The 24,262-nt window shown below is 33.9% G+C and overlaps 1 protein-coding gene and 1 non-coding gene across 7 annotated transcripts in view; both read right to left on the bottom strand.

Annotated features, from left to right (window-relative positions):
• Fer (FER tyrosine kinase) overlaps positions 1–24,262 on the bottom strand; it is a 499,968-nt gene that overhangs the window by 304,753 nt on the left and 170,953 nt on the right. For all 6 annotated transcript variants that reach the window (XR_007109062.1, XR_007109063.1, XM_047555289.1 and 3 more), the window contains one exon: positions 20,515–20,704. Coding sequence is in view for 4 of the 6 variants with exons in the window: in XM_047555289.1 (XP_047411245.1) it covers positions 20,515–20,704 (190 nt within the window). In the remaining 2 variants the exon portion in view is untranslated. The remainder of the gene's footprint in view (positions 1–20,514; positions 20,705–24,262) is intronic.
• On the bottom strand, positions 8,331–8,402 carry Trnav-aac (transfer RNA valine (anticodon AAC)). Its single transcript has one exon. It is a non-coding gene; the product is annotated as a tRNA-Val (tRNA).

Here is a 24,262-nt window from a genome sequence, read left to right as displayed (position 1 = left end):
CCTGAAGAGGTCTCCGGCTGCCCTGCCCTATCCCTGAGGCTGACTGCAGATCGAGGCTCTCCGCTGGTTCTTTGCAGGAGTACACGCACTGCAGGGGCTCGGGACTCGGAGCGTGCTCTGTTCAGACAGGCTCTCACTAGCGGGCCAGTTCCGTTCCGAGAACCTGGAGAAGCTGGCTGTGTGGGCGGGGCCCACCGCCGGAGTGCGCAGGACTGCCTGTGGATGACTCTAGCTGCCCTGCCCGGCTCCGATAAGCCACCTCTATCTGGGCCTGCCACCCGGGCCGAGCTTTACCCAGTGGGCAGACTCACCCGTGGCTCCACTTCAGTCCGAGTCTCTCAATGCCTCCCCTTCTTAACTCCTGGGTTGTGGAGCGGACCGGAGGTGCAGTCTCCCTCTAGGCCGCCATCTTGGGATCGCCCCATGAAGAGAGCCGCCTGTCATTTCTCATTAATAAGGAATCTTATCTCAGAGAAGTTATGTGAATTTCCCTATAGTCATATTAATAGCATAGAGGATTTTAACTATGGTCTTCTGACAATAAGTCTGTTGCTTTAGAGACCAGACAGTACTGCTTAGATAAAATAAAAACTTTACAAATCAGATACTTTTGAGTTTGAATTTCTGCCTCTCAAACTTTGATCAAGTTCTTTAATCTCCAGTTTCAATGTTCTTATCTGAAGGCAATGTCTTTTGCAAGATTGTCAGTAATAAATAGTATGTTATATATCTAGCATACTGTCTAAGCACATGGTAAATAATAATTAATGGTTAGCTCCTTTTCCTAGTAATTTTTCTTAAATGACATATTAGGATAAGCTAACATATGAGACTTTGTACTGCCAAAAGTGAATGAATCAAATTAAGTGTCTCTCAAAGAATGTCTTTTGGAATTTTAAATTTCTGAATTGTACTAGATAACAAATAAATTGGCTTAGAAAAACCCTCCCTCTAAAATGAAATATATTTCATACTATAGCAAAATTTTCAGGACTGTTTACTTATCTTTAAAATTTGTATAGAAAGATGAATTATACACGAATCTAGCTAAGAAATCTACAAAGTAAATCTAAGAATAACCAAGTAGAAATGAGATATAAAAAAGCAAAATATATCATGAAAATAAGCAAAAGTTGAAATTTAAGGCTGAAAACTTCCCTTCAATCATCAAGAATATTTTTAAAATTCTAACAAATGACAAAAGTTGAATAATTTTATGGCAACTGTTTCCTTGAACATAAAAAGTATTTTAATATAGAAAGTATTTCCAATAATTTTAAAAGAAAATACAGATCCTCACTTTTTTTTTTAATTAGAAAATTACAGTTCCAACCTCAAATAAGGACAAATATCTGCACCTGAGAACTATTCCTAGGAAACACAATTATCCATTGTATATTCAAACTTCAGATAAGAAAAGTGGTACCAAAAAGGAATTTTTTAAAAACACACCCAGTTCCTCCATTATTTGAAGTTTAGATTACACTCTTAAATAAAATCAGTTTATAGACAGTTACATTATTTATTTGTTTGTTTGTTTTAATACCAGGGATTGAACCCAGGGGTACTTAACTACCAAGCCACATCCCCTACCCTTCTTTATATTTTATTATAGACAGGGTCTCTCTGAGTTGCTTAGGGTCTCACTAAAGTTGCTGACACTGAGCTTGAAACTCTTGTTCCTCCTGCCTCAGCCTCCCCCTTCACTGGGATTACAGGTGTGCACCAACATGCCCAGCTATAGACAGTTGCATTCTTAAGACAATAAGAATTGATAAAACTAGTAATAGTGTCATGACCTCTGCTCCCACTGAGGGATACCAGATTTTTCAAAACATGGCTTCATGAATTTCCTTCCTACATTGGCTATAGTGATGCTGTCAGGGACACTATCACCAAAAAAGCCAGTGTTAAAGCCTCTAGTAAGAAATTCTATTAGAGCTCAGTAGAAGGAAAAGGTTTGCTTTCCCTGCAATGAGATAAGCTTGCTTTTATTTAAGACTGTTAAATGACTTTATCTCCCTTTACATTTTGGCCTTTGGGAAGCATAGAGCCAAAATAATAGCTAAAGGGTAGTAATATACATATGTGCTATGGTCTATATAGTTCCCCCCGGTCTTGATACCCTGTTGAACTCTATATTTTTTCTGATTCTAATTGTATTTTATATTTCACTGAATTGTATTGTCATTAGCTACCTCAAATACTCTGGGGAATAAGGCAGAAAATGAATGAATGAGTGAATGAATGAAAGCATGTACAGTAGCAAATATTAAATTATTACAAAAATCCTTACGGTGTGAGCTTTAAGTCTTTTCTACTAACAATTAAACACAAAAAAAGTCTGATTACCTATGGTCCTCTGACAATAAGTCTGTTGCTTTAGTGACCAGACAGTACTGCTTAGATAAAATATAAAGTTGGTGACATGCTCCCTGCCATCTTCTGACCCCCTAGATATGGTCATTCCACTGGGCTGCCTTTATCAGAAGAGATAAAGCTGAAGTTTAAAGAATCAGCACTTTTACACTTACAGCTAATCAGCTGATGGACGCTAAATAGAAAATTAGGACACAGGAACATTCCCTTGTATTCTAATCCCAAATTAAATTTCACAGCTACTTGGCACAAAGTGAAAGCACTCTCTGATTTAGGAAAGTTGGAAAGAGGCAACATCCCCCAAAGCACCCAAGAAGCCTCTGAGAAATGACAGGCAAAAATTAAATTAGGCTTTCATATTCCTATAGGGAACAAAAGATCAGTGTTTTTTCACAGTATGTCTAGTCCATGCTTGTTTCATTCTCTGTCTACCAAATATCTTAAGTACCTGCACTAATTGCTACATCGTCTTAAAAGCATGGTATGTCTTCCAAAGTAAAAACAATTATGATTTAATTCCAAAGCACAACTTTCAAAATTATAATGAGAAACCACTAAATTCAAATGAGACTTCCAAATTGTATGCTGTCATCAAATGCTAAAAAGTGCATAGGTATTAATTTATGTTGGTAAGTTAAATAGCTAGTAAAAATCAGCATCATCATGTCTGTACAGCAATCTGCATCATTTTATATTTCTTTGAAATGCAGAGAAACTTCCTGGATTTTCATTATTATCAAAAGAGGCTAGCAAAGAACCTTTCTGATTAAATGCATTTTTGGCACACCAACATAATTATATGAATGAAAGATAATATGAAATACTGTATCATACAGGAAAATGCTACCTGATCAAAATGTAGAATCCTAAGTTCAATTAATTTTATTTAATACAGGAATTTAATACAGGAATTAAATCCTTGAAAATGATAAAAAATATGATATGAAATTGATTGCAGCTACAGAAAATGTCTACATAGTTCTATAATACACAATGGAAGGATAAAACTAGATCTCAGTAGGAGTTTTCATAATGATGTGAATTTCATCTTATGTCACCCAACCATGAGTGAACATGATAAAGTTATCTAGCAATTTTCTAATAATACACCTGCTCTGGGGTCTAATAAATGGCAAAAGACTATAAATGTTTGATAAGTAATAAAATTGGAAAAGGCTTACAATATCAAAAGTACAGATATTTGTAATAGTTGGACACTGCTAACATATGATAAATACCCATGACATAATTAATAGCAAAATGAAATAATGATCTGTGTAATGCAAGTCTACTCATCCATGGCTCCTTACACCTACAAATGCTACAATCAATTATGACATTTCAGATATCTGTTTGAGAAGGCTAAATTATTAGGATAAATGTTTAAATTTTCCATTTCATTTTATCTTACTAAGAAGTTCCCCATAAAAACTTTTGAGAATCAACAACTTAATTTGGCATTAATCAAATAATTCCATATAAACAATTTTTCTTTAAGCATCATAATTTGTCTCTTGACCTAAAACTTGAATCAAACATGTGTATGAATTTTCCTAAATACCTGAACCACAAATTGTTACTATATATTAGATTTTAACGAATTCTAAAGTGAAAGTTTTGACACCTTTAACTTAGGTTGGTTCAATAAACTTTCCATTTAAAATACTTATAACAGAGAATGCCAATATAATCAATGCCTTTTGCCTATAAATTCTTACCTTGTACAGTCCCAGTTTAAAAAAGAAACAGAGGAAAGTTCTCAAGTCAGTAGTCAGTAAAAATGGAAACCTGGAGAGAAGAGGGAAGTGGGTCATATCAGGGTACCCTGAGTCAAGCCAGCGCCTGAGGGGAAAGGCAGTGAGAGGAGAGGGAATGAAGAGTTGTCTTATGTCACACTCTACTCTTCCATTTCTTTTTACCCAGTCCCTTTTAGGATTTTACTTTTACCTGCCTTCTCTTTCTGTATTTCCTTTTTCTCTTTACCTTTCCTTGTCTTTTCTTCTTCCTCATTTCTACCGCTCTTCTTCCCCTCACCTGTTTCTCTTGCTACCTTTCCTGTTATGTGTCTCTTTCTCCCTCTTTTTTGATTCTTCTTTAATGAACTAAGAAACGAAGGACTGGGTAGAAAAAAAAGTTCCCTCTAAAACCAAATTTAACTGGGACAATCCAGTGTATCCTCCAAGAAGTTCTTTGCAGAATCACAGAAACATTTTGGCTTCATAAAGATTGTGTTTGTTTTTTTGTTGTTGTTGTTTTGTTTTCTTTTGTTTTTGTTGTTGTTGTTGTTGTTTTAAAAGACAGGGTCTCATTATGTTACCCAGGTGGCCCTGAAACTCACAATCCTCCTGCTTCAGCCTCTTGAGTAGCTGTGACTGTAGGAGTGCTTCACTACTCATGGCTTATGCCTAATTTTTTAAAAGTATAATAAATAAGGGGATAAGAATCATTGAACTTATAGAATTTCAGAAAATGTCTCTTTGGAAAGACTAAACCTCTGGTGACTCTTACTATACTTCTTAAAATGAAAGTTTTCCCTTACCAATTAGATCTCATTTGCTTCTACCTGACCTTCTGCCTCTACCAATCCCATTCTTAGTCCTTTGGTTTCTGACTTCTGAAACTAAATGCTATCATAATCCATATCCTACTTCATTCACTTTGACTACCTCTCAAGTTACATACCTAACCCATATCTTCCTTTTCCTAGCTAAGTCAATTTGTTTCCACCTGCATCCCCCACCATTCCAGTCTACAGTACTGAAAAAGAGTTTTTCTTTCCAAAATTTCAAGACCTTTTCCTTAGTGGGCTCCTCTGTTCAAAGTATTTTTTTTTTCTGAATACTTCTGTCAAAATAAACTACATTTGAATTGAAAACCCAGGCTTACACAGAATTTTGAATAGGATAAATTCATCTTTGACCACCTCACACTTTCAAATACCACAGCCCTCACTAGCCTGCCTATCCAGAATCAGGACTGTCATTCGAAGTATCTTTTCACAAGCTTACACTAACTACTCTCAGCATCAGTCCCGCTCTCTTCAGGTATGCATTAATGTATGACAATGCTTACTTAACATGCTACTTCTGAAGAAGGCATTCAGAATTTAATAGGCCTCTTTAAGACAAAATTCTTTGCCTTATAGTACTCAACTTTTTTTTGAGCTTCCAAAAAACTGAAAGATGTTTTATAATAGCTTCTTAGTAAAAAGAGAAAGGAGGAGAGGTACATGGTCCTAGGAAACACATCACAGGAAATGGAATGGGTGACAGAGAAAAATATGACCTATGTAGTTTAAAAGTCTGCTCTTCTTTCCAAGTAATTATAAAAAAAAAAAAAGGTAGCCATAGGCAGACCAACACAGACACAAATTAACACACACACACAGAGTCAAGCATGCTTTCCTTTTAGTCCTATGCTAAATAAGAACATTTTTCATTTTTCTTGTTCATCGAAGTACAAGATACATGTAGTAAAGTTTTAAAATCACAGTTTATAGTTTATGAATTTTCAAACTAGAAAGGCCCTGTAACCAGAACACAGATAAAAACACAAGTCATTATCTGTCCTCCAGAAGTCTTCTATGTGCCCCTCTGTCACTTCTGACCCTTTCAAGAGCAACCACTATTCCAATTTCTAAAGATTACTTTTGCCTCCTTTTGAATTCCATATAAATGAAACCATATGTATTGTCTAATATCTTCCACTCAATATTACATTTGTAAGATTCATCCATACTACAATCATGTACTTGTAATTTGTTTACTTTTATTACTGCAGGGTATTCCACTGGCTAAATATTCTACAACTTACCTATTATACTGTTGATTGACATTTGGACCATTTCCAGTTTTGAGTACTTATAAATGATGCTTCTCTGAATATTCCTGTGTATGATTTTTGAGAGCATATGCATGCATTTTCACTGGGCACTTACCTATAAGTAGATATGCTAGTTCACAGGATATGTACATTTCCTTCTTTAGTAGATGTTAAATAGTTTTTCCACAATGGTTATTGTGGCTAAGGTTTTCTCTTTTTTGATGGCAGAATTCATTCTGGCTCTGCTCAAATGATACTGCATATTAAATTTCTACTCTGCCTCTCTGTAAGTGAGGATTATGCTACTGAGGGCAATTTCACTTTTCTTTCTATCAGTGTTATAGAAATTTATTACTTTATAAAGTAGATTCTAGAATGATTTAGCCCTCCACATTAACTGAGTAGGTGTTTTTGTTGGTCTTGTGCTTCCAATAGACAAGGAGCATCATATTTAACTAAGAACTGCAATCTAAACATTGATGGTTTCATTTTACAACATTAGGCTTCTTCAAAAAAATTTACTGACACCTACATACTGCCATGTACTATGTTAAACACTGAAAACAGAAATAGCACTGAATGTATTTATAATAATAACATAAACATTACTTTTGCCATTAATTAATGAGTACTTTCATTCTCAATCTACTGACCTCTCAGATACGTCCCTTCATTGACTCAGGTCTTTGGCAAGTGGTTTAAGCTTGTTTTCTTTCCAATTCAATCCCTGACATTATCATAAATGATTCTTACACCCTGACCTCAAATATCCTTATAATATCTTTCTCTCCATCTTCATCTCTAACACTGCTCATTCATGCTCAATTTCAGCAATTCATTCCACCATTTTTAACCTGGGATTTCCAGTCAGAATTGCTTTGTTTGTGAGAGTTCAGACTACACTTCTTATAAGCCTATAGTTGTTCTTAAACTGAATAAATACAACCACCCCAAATCTGCCCCAAATTATATCTCCTAAACTTTTGCCCCTTATATCTTCCTTTTTTTTTTTTTTTTTTTTTTGATGTTATTTTTGGGAGGAGGGTGTCCTTCTTTATTTAATAGAGATGTGTGTGTTTATGATCAGCATCCATCATTCTGCCTAGTGATAGTCCATGGTAGGGAGACTTTAGTCAGCATTTAAAGAAATCTGGTGTTTAGCCTAAAAGTTATAAGAAGTCTTTGTGACTGACGAACTTGTGAGTCAGTACAACCAGATTTGCTCTGATTTGACATTTTTAAAGATTATTTTGCTTTGGCTGGAGTGGAGAAAAGTTTGGAAAATGGCTACTGTGGACGGTAACAGAAAAGTTATTTCCCAGCTGCATTTCTTAATCATTATTTCCATTATTAGTGGGATTGAATTTTTTATATTATTATTAAAGTTTCTATTTACTCTACTAAGATCACTTATTCATGAATGTAGTCCATTTTTAATTGATGCATTATTTTTTTATAAACCAATTTGGATGGTCACTGTAGATATTTACCAACATTAATCCTTTGTTATGTTTGCAGCACATAATAGTCCCAGTTTTTACTCTGCTTTTTATTTTTTGACATAGAAAAATGTTTACTTACATTTCTTTCCAATAGTTTTGTGGATATGTTTTTATATTTGAATATTTAAAGTATCTAAAGTCTATTCTTTATGTAGTATGAATTTAAAAGTTAAATGTTTACCCAAAATACAGAATAATATTTTTCCCTCCAAATATTTTTATATTCAGATTCTATTTATATAGGAGCTTCTTTGGGACAAGTTTTCTTCACTAGTCTATCTGAACGTTCTTGTTTATTAACTGTGTTGTATTGAACAATGTAACCTTCTAGTTATTCAAATATTAATTTTCTAACATTATCACTAGTATAACATTCATTTGAATTTAAAAAAAAAGGCAGCTTTTAAAGGATCTGAATTTGTTTATATTCTTATTATTGCCTCTACAAAATTTACTACAAAGTTAAATATATAGAAGTACAATTGATTTTGAGTTGTTACTCCTTTCAAGAATCATTTTTTACATATACCTTTATATATATATATATATATATATATATCATATATCTTTTTTTATATGTACCTTTTTAAATATATACCTTTATTTAGTTTTCTTTGTTTTTGTTTTAGGTGGTGCTGGGGATCGAACCCAGTGCCTCCTGCATGTTAGGCAAGCACTCTACCACTGAGTCACAACCCCAACCCCTCAAGGATCAATTTTTTAAGTAATTTTGGGAACTTTTCAAAAGACATATCCACTTCTCTTAAAACTTCTAGATACATCCTAAGAGAGAAAACTTCTCCTTAGTCTAAGATCTTACTGTTCATATTGAATTTGCAAAGTAAACAAATCATTTTAAAAATTAACAGTTGAAGCTCAACCTCTTAAATATTAACAGAAATGATATTCTGCAGCATGCTATAATAAGAGAAAATTACAATTTTAAGTTTATTAGGCACTAAATGAAGCAACAAATCATAACATTTCCATATTATCTTTATGAAACATTTAATGTCACAAATAATTTTCAAAATTTAAAATAAAAGATTTTAACAATAAAAATATATTCTTTTCTACATGAATGATGAAATTATCCACCCTTAATTAAACCCAAAGAAAACAACATCTTTAAACATAAATTTTAGGACAAATATTATTCAGTTTAATAGAAAGTTTAGCAACTAAATTGTATAGACTAGAATAACTTTTTTTTCAAGTTGAAGGAAATTAATTTTTAAACTTTAAAGAAATGACTTGAACATTACATAATGATTTAAATGAAAAGTAATTGCTTTTTGACAAATTAATTTTTAAATGAGTGCAAAGCAAAACAAAACTATACTATAGGAGAAAATAAAGAATTGTGCTTACTTGTCAGTAGAAATTTTTAGTAATTTTATTCCTAACAATCAGAATTGCTTCATTTGTGAGAGTTCAGGTCACACTTCTTATAAACCTATACTTGTTCTTAAACTGAATTAATGCAAACACCCCAAGATCTACCCCAAATTATTTCTCCTAAGCTTTGCCCCTTTTGTCTTCCTTTTGTTGCTTTGTTTTGTTCTGCTTTGCTTTGTTCAGGCTTCTACTTTAATAGGGGTGTGTATGGTTATGACCAGCACCCAACATTCTGACTGGTCAGAGTCCATGGTAGGGAACTTTTAGTCAGTGTTTGAAGCCATGTTCTTTCATCACACTCTTCTGCCATGATGTTCTGCCTCACCTTGCACCCAAAGGAATAAGAGCTGGCTGTTTTTCTAACTGAGACTCTTGCAACTCTAAGCCCCCAAATAAATTTTCCTCTAGTTGTTCTTGTCAGGTCTTTTGATCACAGTGGCACAAAAGCTGACTAAAACATAGTGTATAAATAATATGAAATTTACTCAATAAACAAAAATGTTATTAAATTTAACATTTATATATGAATGTTTCTCACCATTATCTTGAATGGTACTCCAGTATTCCTATTTCCTTGAAAATGTTTATTTGGAATTTATTGATTGGTGTTTAATTCATGATAGAAGAAAAACAATCCTCAGATATATGAATACAAAGAAAAGAAAAGGGCTAAAGGTTGGGGGCTGAAGCCTGAAGTCTCAGGAATATTCATAATAAACCCATCAGAGCATTTAATTCTAATATTTTCTTGTTAATCATTTGTTTATTCCAACTTTCTGTCCACTGAAGGTTGACCTATAAGTGCAGAGACTTTACTACTCCAGGATGTCTCTATCCTTTGCACATAAGAGATACCCAGAGATTTTTGTTAATCACATTTAATAAAAAGGCAAAATAGGGAAGAGAAGAAATGGTGACACAGGTGGAAGAGATGGAAAATATGGAAGGGAGAAAGAGAAGGGACAAAAACCAAATATGTATTAGGCATCTTCCTAATAGAGTCTGGGGCTCTATGTTCTGTTTTGTAATCATTCATTTAGTCTGAAAATAATCCTGTCTCCTCCAATTACAGTAAAAATTCCATAATGGCAGAAAAGTTATGCTTACTTTGTTCACTACTGTACTGCCAGAACCAGAAATAGTACCCAACACTTGACACTCAATAAAGATTTGTTGAATGAATAAATTAAAAAGGAATAACTGTATATGTACTACTAAGATGTGATACATAAGACACATTGGGTAAAAAGGCAAGGTCCAGGATAGTATTGTACACTTTATCATTTGTATAAAAGAATGGTAACCATGTAATTTGCATTCAGGCTTTTATTTGTATACAATGCTTCTGCAAGTTTACTTCTGAAGAAAGGAATTGAGAAACTAAAGAACATTCAGTCCCATGTACCTATGCATATATTACCCGGGCACAGAAATTAAATGAGGTCTGCCTTTATCATTAAGAAATACATACGGTAATCCTACATAAAAATCTGACGCTCATATTCAAGATTTCAGCAAGTATATACTAATTAATGTATATGTAAACTAAGATACATTACTTAGAAAACTGAAATAGAATCTTAAGTTTTTAAAGTATTTTATAATATGCAAAATATATTTACACACTATCTCATTTCAGTGTCACAGAAATCCAGTCAAACAAAATGAATACTCATTTCTTCCTTTTATAAAAGGTAAACTCTGAAGAGTTAAGGAAGCTGACTACAGTTACAGAACAGAGATAAAGTTCAACTCAGTTCTCTTGATTCTTAGTCTGGTACTTTTCTCAGTGTATTACCATTTGATGAGTAAGGCTTAAAATTAAATCTATGTTAGGTATTCAAAGAAAAAGATATGTACCTCATAATGAAAACAGATAAAACTCTAAAGACATTGTCATTAGACAATGACATTAATGCTTTGATTGATTTCAGCTCATTTTAGTGTCCCAAGCATAAACTGAAATATCAGACACTAATGTAAAATGGATACTGAGTCATAATGACAGACAATTTTTAGCATATCAGATATTTTGTTGGTTGAAAATATAACAAAATGGGATTATGTTGCTATTGCTGTTAAATTAAGCAAAAATAACTCAATAAGATATGCAAAGAAGATAAATATACGCAAAATGTGCAATTTCAGAAATAGCAAAGTGAAGATAATTATGTATAGCTAAATATATTTTTAAAGTAGGTACTCATTACATATTACCATCAATTCTAGATATATTTGACATATAAAGGAAATTCTTTCAATGAAAATCATTGTACTTGGTCCAAAGCATATGTTGTTATAAGGTAAAACTAGATTATTATGTAGTGAAAAGGAAGCTCAATTCCTCTATTTAACAGATACTTAGTGAAATTTTATTATATTCTTATAACTACATAGCTAAAAAACAAAAAAAATGAAGAAAAGTGTTCTATATATACAAATATATGTATATGTATATGTTAATCTATATGTAGCTATAGATACTAGGAAAGTCAGTAGCTGATGTTTTCTCAGGGATTAGAAAATTCTGACATTCTCATCACTATCCAAGGGAAGCCAAAAGAGTTCATCTCTCTAACTTGTCTCAAAAAGCAGATTCTTCTTCGCTCAAGAGCTAGAACTGAAGTATTATATAAAATAATCCTTAAGTTTATAGAGTGCTTACACAACTCAAAATGCCTTCAGAATTACCAGCATGTTTAATCTGTCTTTACTCAATTTGATGAGAAGGGATTTATTTTCTAAAACATTTCCTAAAGTATGTTCCATTGCACTATGGTCCCAAAAGAGAGTTAGGACAATATTTTCAGAGACAGCATTCCATACAATATTTTCCCCCTTGGGTATTTAATATTGAAGGTTAGAAAATTTCTAAGTTAATACTATTTTTCATTTCATTTAACTCAACATATTTGGAATTCTAGAATTCATATCTCCTTGGAACACTTCTTAAACCCCCTAAACTAGTACAAATTATAAAGAAAATAACCTATCTAATTAAATTGATCAAATCAATATAACAAAATATTTAGACCAGCATTAGTGCCAGTAGAATAAATATTACTAGTACAATTAGAAATACCTTCCATAAATTATCACTGTACTCCAGCTTTTGGAATTATAATGGTCTCAAAGATGTCTATTCTAAAAATACTAAAGATGTACATTTTTGTCATTTGTTTCTTCCCTTTGTTTTTGGTTGTTGTTGTTACCAGGGATTGAACCCAGGAGTGCTTTACCACCACACTACATCCCCAGCCCCTTTTATTTTTATTTTGAGACAGGGTCTTGCTAAGTTACTTAGGGCCTTGCTAAGTTGCTGAAGCTGGCCTCAAACTTGTGACATTCCTACTGTAGCCTCCCACGTCACTGGTGTTATTGGTGTGTACTACCATGCCCAGCCTTTTCTTCCTCTTTAAAGAGTCCCAAAGACTGCCAAAGTCCCAATAAATTTAGTCCCCTCTTTAAGTAGACTAAAAACTTCAAAAAATAACTGAAAAGACTAATCTTCTTAATATTAATCATAAGCATTAGAAATACTCATGAATAAACCAAAATTATTTTTAAATAATCTTAAAATTTATAAAATGTCAAGTTTTTATTGTTATGGTAGACCTTGTAATTCCTTTACAGGCGCATCATTAAAGGTGTTTCACTTTTACTACTGATTCTACTAATAAAGTTACTGGCAATCAAAAACTAAAATACCTAGAAATAAATCTAACCAAGGAGGTGAAAAACCTTTACAATGAAAACCATAGAACACTGAAGAAAGACTCCGAAGAAGACACAAGAAGATGAGACAACCTCCCATCTTCATGAATAGGCAGAATTAGTATTGTGAAAATATCTACATAACCAAAAGCAATACACAGATCCAATGAAATTGCCATCATGATACCAATGACAATCTTCACAGTAGTAGAAAAAAACAAAACATGTCTACAATTTATTTGGAAGAATAAGCAGAACAATTCCTTTTTTTTTTTGGTACCAGGGATTGAACTGAGACAGCCCAAGCCTTTTTTTTTTTTCTCCAAACTTGAATGTGTTTTGCTGAACTGCTTACAGCCTCACTTACCTGCTGAGGTTGGCTTTGAATTTGTGATCTTCCTGCTCTAGCCTCCCAAGTCTCTGGGATTACAGTCATGTACCACTGCACCCTAGCCAAAGCAATTCTAACCAAAAAAAATGCAATGCCAGAGGCATTATACTCAAGTTATACTACAGAGTTTTAGTAACAAAAACTGCATGGTACAGCATAAACACACACACACACACACACACACACACACACACCAACAGAACAGATCAGAAGACAAAGAAACTAATCCAGAAAAGTGTGAAAAAATACATTGAAGAAAAAACAGATTTTTTTTTAACAAATGGTGCTGTGAAAACTGGATATACATATGTGGAAGAATGAGAATAGATCCTATTTCTCACCCTTTCACAACAGTCAATTCAAAATGGATCAAAGACCAGAAACTATGCAACACCTAGAAGAATACATAGGGTTAACACTCCAATATATAAGTGCAGGCAACAACTTTCTCAATAGGACTCCTAAATACAAGAAATAATATCAAGAATTAATAAATGGGATGGTGTCTAATCAAAAAGCTTCTGCACAGCAAAGAAAACAATTAAAAGTGTGAAGAGAGAACCTACAGCATGGGAGAAAATCTTTGCTAGTTACTCTGGCTACAGAGAATTCAGATCCAAAATAATAAATAAAAAATTTAGCCAGGCTTAGTGATACACACCAGTAATCCCAGTGGCTCAGGAGGCCAAGTCAGCAGAATCTCAAGTTCAAAACCAGCCTCAGCAACTTAGTGAGACCCTTTTTCAAAATAAAAAATAAAAAGGAATGTGGCTTAGAGCACCACATTGTGGTTAAGCGCCTCTGGGTTCATCTGGGGTTCAATCTCTGGTACGGGGCGGGGGGTTGGGGGGGGGGCAAGGTCTCAAAAACTTGACACCAGGCCAGGTACAGTGGAGCATGGTAAGCAACCATAAGCAACTCAGTGAGACTGTTTCTAAATAAAATACAAAAAGGGCTGGAGATGGGGCTCAATGGTTAAATGCTCCTGAGTTCAATCCTCAGTACCAAAACAAACAAACAAAAAACAAATATGGGGGTGGGGGTGAGAGAATAATGAAGGAACTTTAGATTATATAGAGGAAAATGGGAGGGAGGTGGCTATGAAAAATGGTGGAATGATGCAGACATCATTACCCTATGATGTATGATTACATGAATGGTATGAATCTACATAGTGCACAACCATAGAAACAAAATGATGTACCCCATTTGTGTACAATGAATCAAAATGCAGTCTGTAAAAAATTTTTAAAAATAACTTTAAAAAAATTGACACCAAAAAGATATAATAAAAATAATCCAATTAATAAATGGGCAAATGAACTAAACAGACACTTCTCAAAAGAAGACATTCAAATGGCCAACAAACACATGAAAAACTGTTCAATATCTTCAGCAATTAGGAAATACAAATCAAAGCTGCACTGAGATTTCATCTCATGCCAGTTAGAATGGCAGTTATCAAGAATACAAACAATAAATGATAGAGAGTATATGAAGAAAAAGGAACACTTTTACACTGGTTGATGGGATTATAAATTAGTACAACCACTAAGGAAATCAGTATGGAAGTTCCTAAAAAGACTAGGAATGGAATCACCATTATTGACCAAACTGTACCATTCCTTGGTATTTATCACAAGAATCACTCAGCATACATAGCAATACATGCATACCTGTTTATAGCAGCACAATTCACAACAGCCAAACTATGGAAGCAGCCTGTTTCCACTAATGTATGAATGGATAAAAAACTTAGATATGTATACAAATGGAGTTTTATTCGGCTATAAAAAGGAATTGTGCCATTTGCAGGAAGACAGAACTTGAGAATACCAAGCCAAATTCAGAAAGTCAAGGGTCACATATTTTCTTTCATATATGGAAGATAGAGGGGAATAAGGAAAAGAAAGGTGGGGATGGGCAGTCTCATGAAAATAGAAGGGAGATCAGTAGAGTACAGGAAAGGATCCAGGGGGAGAGAGAAGGGGAGAGAATGGGGGAATAACAGGAAATGAAAATGGTCAAATTATATTATTATATCATGCACATATATGAATATGTAACAATGAATTCCACCATTACGCATAATATAAGGTACCGATAAAATACAGAAATGTACCAATAAAGAATGAACTTATTGGCAAAAAGAAATAATGACAATTCAAAAAATTTAAGATTCAGTTATTTAACCTAAAATTTCACCATCAAAGATACACTTAATGTCTATCTCCCAAAAGCACTTTTTCTTAAATTATAAAGCTAACATCTGGATGATAAGCATTGTCATTCAAAGTTTACAGGTTTATAATGGTCTTTTGATCACTCTGGGTTCCTATAAACTGATCCTACCAGTTTTTTTTTTTAACTACCACTCTCCTCTTGACATCTTTTCTCTTACTTAATAACTTAAATTCTTTGGTCAATCATAATAATCACTTTCTTGTATGAAGTTTTCCTTCTTTGTCCCTTTCTTACTTCCTTCATCATACATACCTAGGAAAACCACAGCCTTAAATAAATCCAACTCTAGGCAGCCTACTCTGCATCATGCCAGTGTAGCTGAACACACCTACTAGAAAAACACATAATCTTGCTAACAAGTCTCACCTTAAACTTATGATCCCAGTACTGTATCTCCTACCCTACATTCTTGATTGTATTATGCAGGATCATAACTCAAGTGAGCCCTTATTCCTATCTAGCAATCACACTATATTGTCCTAATCCATACATTCCTTCTCTTCTTCAAATATTCAATTCCTCTTCTTACATCTTCACTCTCAGCCAATAACTATAATCTCTATTTTATTGAGAATACAAAGAAAACAGAAGAAAACATTCACAGAATCCCAACTACCACGATATCCACACACCTATCAAGAACTACCACCCTGCCTTTCAATTACTATACCATTATTAAAGCTATCCCATTTGAGTATTATAACTCATACCCTCTCACCTTCTTAAGGAATTATTCTGAAAACTTCCCCCTTACCTAAAAAAATGGTTAATATTTGTCTTTCTACTGGATTACATCTTAAACATTCAGATAAAATAATTTCCTCTTCATTTAATAAGTACTGAATATTCCCATCTTTACTGCCTGATTTTTTGTGCACATCTTTGTTCTTCATAAAAGTCTTAGAAAAATTTGTCTTTGCCCACTACGTACAATTATCATTTCCTTCTTAAATAGGGTTTTATCCTCCATTGAAACTGCTCAGCAGTGACCTTCATGTTATTAATTACAATACTCAATTATTGGTTCTCACTTTATAATACCCATCAATAACATTTAACGCAATTGATTTGATTTCCCCTCAGATTTGAAATATTTTCTTCACTAGGCTTCAAGGACACCTGATTCTCTTAATTTTTCTTCTCCCATATTGGTTAGTTCTCAGTCTTTTCTACTGTTTCTCCTTTTTGTAAACCTCTTAATTGAAGTGCCCCAGATGTTAATCTGTGTTCCTCTTTTCTTTCCTAGTGATCTTGAGCAGTCAAATCAGTTAACTACCATCTGATGCCTACAACACTCAAATATATATTTGTTGTTCAAATCATGCTCTTAACCTCCAGTCCCAAATACCCAAATTTCTACTGACATATCTTTTTGGAAAAACCAAATGAAGTTTTGATCTTCCTCATCAAAGCTGCTCTACCCATAGCTTTCAATTTCACTCAAAACTAATTCAATTCCTCCAACAACACCAGCCAAAAACCTTAGTCATCCTTAACTCCTCTCTTACTTCATATCCACAGGAAATCTCATGCGATCACCCTTCAAATAATATCAAGACAATAAACGCTTGTGATCACTTCCAGCACTACCATCCTTGCTCAAACCATCATCTTCTTTCATCTAGGTTACTGCCAATAGTCTCATTTTCCCATCTTTGATCCCATTAAATACATTCTCAACAGTGATCCATTTCAATCCAAAGTCATGACATACCATTTCCCTGTTATAACTCCCCAACCCAAAGACTCCCTGTTTCTCTCAGAGAAAAGCCATAACCTTAATTATGACCCATAAAGTCCAAGATCTATTCCTCATTACTTCTCTGACCTCATTCTCTATGCTCTCACCCTCTGCCCTACTCAGGTCTCCTTGCTGTACCTTGAACAGTCCACACATGCTCCTGCCTTACAGTCTTAGCAATGGATGTACCCTGTGACTGGAATGTTTTTTCCTCAGACAACAAAGTGGTGTGCTAACTAGATCTCTGTTTCAAGGGTGTGCTCAGATGTCACCTTCTCATTGTTGTTTATTCAAACCAAACTTTAAAACTGTCCCCAACTTCTGACACTCTAGTCCCCCAACCCTCTACTACTCTGTATTTACTCCTTAGAACTTGTCACCTTCCAGTATAATATTTAATTTGTTTATTTATTAACTACCACTCCCTATGGAATGAATAATCTCTAAGAGAGGAGATTTTCTTTTGTTTTATTCAATGATGTATGCTACACATCTAGAAATGTGCTTGTCATACAGTAGGTGGTTAATAAATAATGCTTGAATGAAAATGAAAACCACATAATCAAAAGCAATAGAGAATTTTTGTGTAATACTTAATATTTATCATGTTCTCCTCTGTATTCTGGCCAAACAGAAGGATGATTCGTGCAGAAAGAGATTAGTACATTATTCAACATATTATATTATCTTCAATATTGTTTTAGATTTTTATGAATAGATAGGTTTTAACTCTAACTGGATTATGAAGTCAAAAGAAGCAACAGTATATCTAAGCACCTGACTCTACAATGTTCACTCTGATTACATATCTGCATTATCTTAGAATTCATAAGAATACTCATCCTTGGTTAATGGTATAATTCTTGAAAGTATTCTGTCACAGAGGCATCCACCACTGAAGAGTGGATGTTTTGGGTATAACTGTCATTAACAAGGATCATAGTTATTAGTTAGCTGTCTCTCCTTCTTGTAAATAAAATTTAGGCCAAGTTTTCACAATTTTCCATGGTACTATACTTTAAGTTTTTTCAATTCTTCCAATAGTCAATTAATTCTATTGTTGAAATTTATAATTTATGAGATGGAATTTTTCAAAAGGGAATACCAATAAAACTTATGTTAAACCAGAATTTTTTTGAAAGGTTATTCATAAAACAGCACTTAAATAGTCATTTGGGGAAAATATCATTTATGCTTTACTATTTTTAACGTTTTCAAGTAAAAGTTATATTATAAATACTATTAAAAAGATTAAAGTATGCAAAAATTTCATTAGTGGGAGTATTAATTTTTAAGAACCACACATTACAAGTATTTCTACTTTCTTCATAAAATATATTATAAAATCTCATTAATTGACATTAATTTTGGGGATGCCCTGTCTGATTTATAAAATATTAATGATATCAATTATTAATATCAAATATCATTAGTATGTTGAATATTAAGATTATCAAATATTAATATTAAATACTGATTTACTTTTAACTACATATATATAACATGACTGTATAAAATTGACAAATTATAAAAACTTAATAAACTTTAATTTTTCAATTACTTACATTGTTTAAATGACTAGATAAGACATATTTATAATTACTCTTTCAATTATTTAAAGTAAATTGGATAAAATTTAAATATGTAGCACCACTTTGCAAAAATTAACCAGTTATTTTCACCACTTAATAAATGGGTTATAAGAGAAGAGCTTGAAAGTGCCAAAAAGTGGTTTACTCTCTTAAGCATTATTATACATTCTCTTTGAAACATTGTCTATTCAATTCATTTGGTGAACAAACCTTTTCTTCAAAGATTATGAAATAAACTCCAAATAATTATAAAATCTTAAGAAAATGAAAAATAACTATTATATTTATATTTGAAAGTCAGGTTTGTAATCATAGTTATCAAGTAGGAATAGCTATCATCTAACAACTCAAATGACTATCTTTTATTCTACCATGATATGTCAACATGTGTATCTACACTTAAATTAGCCAGTATTAACCAATCTACCACTAAGTCAAGTCATTAACTAAATAACAAATTCCACACCCACATGGAGATAGGAAAATATTATAAAATGCACTAAAAACCAGAAAAACTTAGGGTTCTCAGAAGCCAAGTAACAGAAAAAATTTCAGAAACTTCTCTGAAAGAAGATATATGCCAGATAGTTAAGGAGAATCATAAAGCAAGACGGAGAATCTAGTAGGACAGTACTGTAGAGCAAGAAAGTAGTATGGCTCAATTGATAACAAAAACAGCAGTAACCATAATATTTTAAATATTTCATATTCATTTCCACATTTATCAAATTCAACCTTTTTTTTTTCTTATGGTGACATTTGAATCTATTAACCAATCAAACTATACTTCTTAGAACCACATAAGCCAAAAATAACTAAAATATCAATATAAATTAATTTACTATAATCGTTCTATCTATGGAATACAACCAGCTAATCCACAGGAAAAAACAAGGATATAGCTCAGCCTCTTTGAACCACAGCACTATTGACACCTTGGGCTGGATAGTTTTTCATTGGGGATGTGATAGAGAGGCTGTTCTATACATGGATGATATTGAACAGCCTCTAGACATCAATAGCATCAACTAGTTGTTACAAAGAAAAATGTCTGGAGCGCTGCCAAATGTCCCCTATTGGGCAAAACTGCCCCTTGGTGAGAACAATCAACAGAGAGGAGAGGGAGAGGGAAGGGAAGACAAGGAGAGAGGGTGGAAAGGAGGAAGGGAGGAAGAGGGAGAGGGAAAGAGGGAGGAAGGGAAATAGGTAAAGGGAGGGCGGGAATGATGAGAGGAAAGAATTTATACCAAGTATTCTCCAGCAATTAATAAATGTATATAAAATACAATAAAATTTCAAGATGGTGAATTAAAATGTATTAAGGATCATATTTATTAGTAAAAACATTTTTTACAACTAAATCAATATTTTGTTTTGTGAAAACAATAAACACACAACCAATCTGAGGTAAATAAGACTTTACTACTCTTAAGAATAACACCCTACCTTCCTGCTGTCTCCAGGAATAAAAACAATTACAATTCTTTCTTTTCAGTTTTGAAGGCAAGAGATGAGCTTTTTCCTCTGATTCTATAGCTGGTTCCTGAAAGTGCTCTCCAGGTGACCTGAGATGACTGATAAGTCTATTTTGCACTTACAAACAAGTTTAATAGGACCTGAATATTAACAAGAGCACTAATTTGTTATAGCAAGCTGGAATTAAGTTTTGTATTTACTTATTACCTAGACACTACTCTTTGAAGTTACTCACTCAATTACTCTTAGGCTTACCATAGATGTAACTGATCGTGCATCTTCTTCATAATTTACTACTGGAGGTGGCTCTTTCCCATCATTTTCTTGCACTTTTTGCTCTAGTAATTCTTTCTGTGCTGAAAACTTTGCCTCAGTGCATTTCAGCTGCTGGACTGATTGTTTCAGCTCTTCAAGGGTCTGTTTGTGGCTTAGCAGAAGCACAATACTAAAACAGAACAAATTAAATATAAATTACAACAATTTGTTTAAGAAGTAAAGACTAACAAAGTATATATGTAGATTATGTTTTTATTTTCTCTCATTTTCCTCTTTATAGGAGTCCTTCAGAATCATAAGAAATATGAAGTTAAACAGATTTTAAGTTGTCACAATTGTTAGTAAATGTTTAGGAATAACAAATGGAAGAAAATGTATGGAAGCAAAACCCAAATTCAAGATGCTTTCAAATATATTGTGATATATGGCACTCATTTTACTTTATACCTAAACCATCTTCTTCACAGAGTACAGACACTTAGATACAGAAGTTTAGGGTCTAAAATAAATGAAAATGAGAAGAAGAATTTTAAATTCATTTCAAATTTCAATGATAATATAGCAAGGGCCAGATCTATACCTAAAGTAAAAGAAATCAAATTAAGGTGACACTAAGCAGTATGTATGTTATCAGGAAATAAGAGAGAAAGGGATTAAGACAAGGAATGGGGTTGAGTGTGATAGCAGGAGGAAGTATGACCTAAGTCCACAAACCTATCCAATATTAACATAAAGACAGATTTCCCCAACCCTCCTTAGAAAAATGTGCCCCTACAAGCCTGCGCTCAAAGTTTCAAACTCATTTACACACATTTAAGTCACAGGAAAACAGGTAGCAAGAGTGGAAATGCCTCTGCAAACACCCCACCTGTACAGTATAAATTAACATCATGAAAGAAGTGTGCTATACACACTGTCAAAAGTAAGTTATTAATATGTAACAGAGAAGAGATTATAAATTAGGGAAAGATACCTAATGGGTGATCAGGTCAGAAAATGTACCTACTGAAACTTGAAACTCTGAGGATCAAAATGTAAACAGAAGAAGTGTTTTTAAGCAGAATGAATCCACAGAGAGATATAATTAAAAATCATCTGCTGTTTGATGTTCTGGAAACTAAATTCCAATATCATTGAGCAGGATGCAAGCTCAGGACTACTGTAAAGAAAACAACAGTCTATATATAGCAATGAGATTCTGGGGAGAGTACACCAACAGAAAAGTAGAAAACAGTGCTTAGAAAAATTGAACTAATGAGTGAGAATATTTGTAGGAGACCTAGAAATGTCCAGAAGACAGAATACTCTAAACAGTAAAATTCAATAAATGATAATTATCATTTACATTATCATCATTCAATAGTTCATGGCCTATTATTTAAATCTGCACAGATTTCTTGATAAATTCATGCTGGTATGCTTATTAGTGGTAATCATTTTTTTACAATACATTGGCATTTTGGTTTCTCAGGGAATCCTTCTAGAGAAAATTGATTTTTTTTAAGACAATTAAACTTGAGTGAACAGGAATTTTTGAGGACCAGGTCCTAGAAAACATTATGTCCCTATATACTTAGAGCTTCTTAAGGGTTTCTTCTTTGCATCTTCTAGCAAAAAAAAAGAAAAAGAAAAAAAAATTCACAACGATAACAAGCAACAATTCAACTTATTTCAAAATGTGGACAAAATAAACAGAGAAGTATACCTTGAAAATAACACTGCAAACCATTACTGTTAGCAGTATTTCATAGAGACTAATGTGGAAAATGTAAACGACAAATTAAAAGAATGAAAATAAGTTTTACAAAAGTGAAATATGAAATAACAAGGCATAATAATTACCAAATAGTAAATGTTAACTGAATATCCAAATATATTTTAAAACCATCTGTTTATGGAAGTAAACAGCATACATTTTACTCTCTCTTAAGCCTATAATAAACTAAAAATGGTCCCCCAAAGATAACCAGATCCTCATTTCCAAAACCAACAGAATAAGTTATCTCTAACAGCAAAGATAATTTCCACATATGATTAAATTAAATATTTTAAGATGGGGGAATTATCCTGGATTATCCCAAATGATCCCAAGTAATCTTAATTATCTTTATAAGAGGAAGACAAGAGACAATGTCAGAAAGGGCACTGGACAGCTGAAATGATGGGAGGAGAAGGCAATGTGCTGAGAGGCCAAAGCAAGAAGGATAGCCCTTAGAAGGTGGAAAAAGTAAAGAACCCAGAAGAAAGCATCCTGTCAAAATACTTCTTGTTCATAAGACTCATTCAGACTCTGACTTAAAGAACTTTAATTGAATGAATTTGTGTGTGTGTTTGTGTCCGTGCAGGTATGCATATGCATTTAAGTTATCTTAAAATGGGTCATGAGAATTAACATTGTCAAACAGCCATACTAAGAAAAGTGCTATACAGATTTAATACAATTCTCGTTAAGGTTCTGATGACATTCTTCACAGAAACAGAAAAACAGTCATGATATTATTTGGAAAAATAAGAGACCCAGAATAGCCAAAGCAATCCTTGGCAAGAAAAGTGAAACAGGAAAGCATCACAATACCAGACCTTAAATTATATTACAAAGCTATAGTAACAAAAACACATGGTCCCCTGCTGTTTACCCCATTTGTCTGCTGTGATCACCTGCAGTCTGCCAGCATATCGACACCTTTTTTGAGTGCACATTGCTCACTGTCAGGCGCCTATCATCTGCCATTTGCCTGCCTCTCGCCCTGTCCATCGCTTGCCTTACACCTATCCATCACCCAATTCACAAGGTTCACCTCCTGATCATCCAACAACAGTCAGCAAACTGATCGCCGACCGCCAGTGGAGCGCCAGCTGCCTGCTGTGCCCTGGAAGTTCACTGTTACAGTACCTGCAGGTTTGATTACACGTGGCTGCCGTCATTTGAGGCAACAGCCAGGCCACTTAGGAACCCTGGCCGGACTGATTGAGCCCCATCTCCAGGATAACTCAGCCCAACCGATCACTCTCTGTCTCTGGGCCCTCACATCGACTCACTGCTCCCTGCCGCCAGGACCCCCAGACCAACTGACTGTGCCCTATCACCAGGACCCCAGACCGACTAACTGATTGCACCTGGCCCTCCAGGATCCCACAACCACACCAAACACACTCGACCTCCAGGATCCCTGCCTGACGAACCGCATCCCGCCTCCAGGACCTCCAGTTGACCACGTCCACACCCTGAGCTGCAGCTCCCCATTTGCCAACACATTCAAAGCCAGAGTGGCCATCTTGGATAATCCTAGAAAGCCATTGCAACGATCTTTAGGTGGGGCAAATCCCATCCTGAGACACCTGATGGAGGCTTGAAGCTCATTGTCAGGTACCTCTCATGCATCAGGCTACTGAAGAGTGGGAGGTTCATTACTATATGACTGCTATACTGTAGATTTTCTTTTTCTCCTTATTAAAAAAGTTTAAGTTTTTATTTCTGTACTTTTCTGCTCTCTTTCCTTTTGTTTACCTGTTCCCTCAGAGTCTCGTTCTCCCTTTTTTGCATGCTAACATCCGATTTCTTTTCATTACACTCTCACCCTATTTTCTAGAACTTCTCTATATTCTTTTCTTATTGCATTAACAGCCACATTCTACATCCCTCTGCATCCTCTTTGTCCTCATTAGAAACTGCAGACCTTATTGCAAACCTGTTTGTTTTGCCAAAGATAATATCTGAACTCATTTT

This window comes from Sciurus carolinensis, chromosome 6 (genome assembly GCF_902686445.1).
Source record: "Sciurus carolinensis chromosome 6, mSciCar1.2, whole genome shotgun sequence".
Taxonomy (NCBI): Eukaryota; Metazoa; Chordata; class Mammalia; order Rodentia; family Sciuridae; genus Sciurus; species Sciurus carolinensis.
Note: the sequence above shows the minus strand (reverse complement) of the source record. Positions and strands in the feature narration are given on the sequence as shown.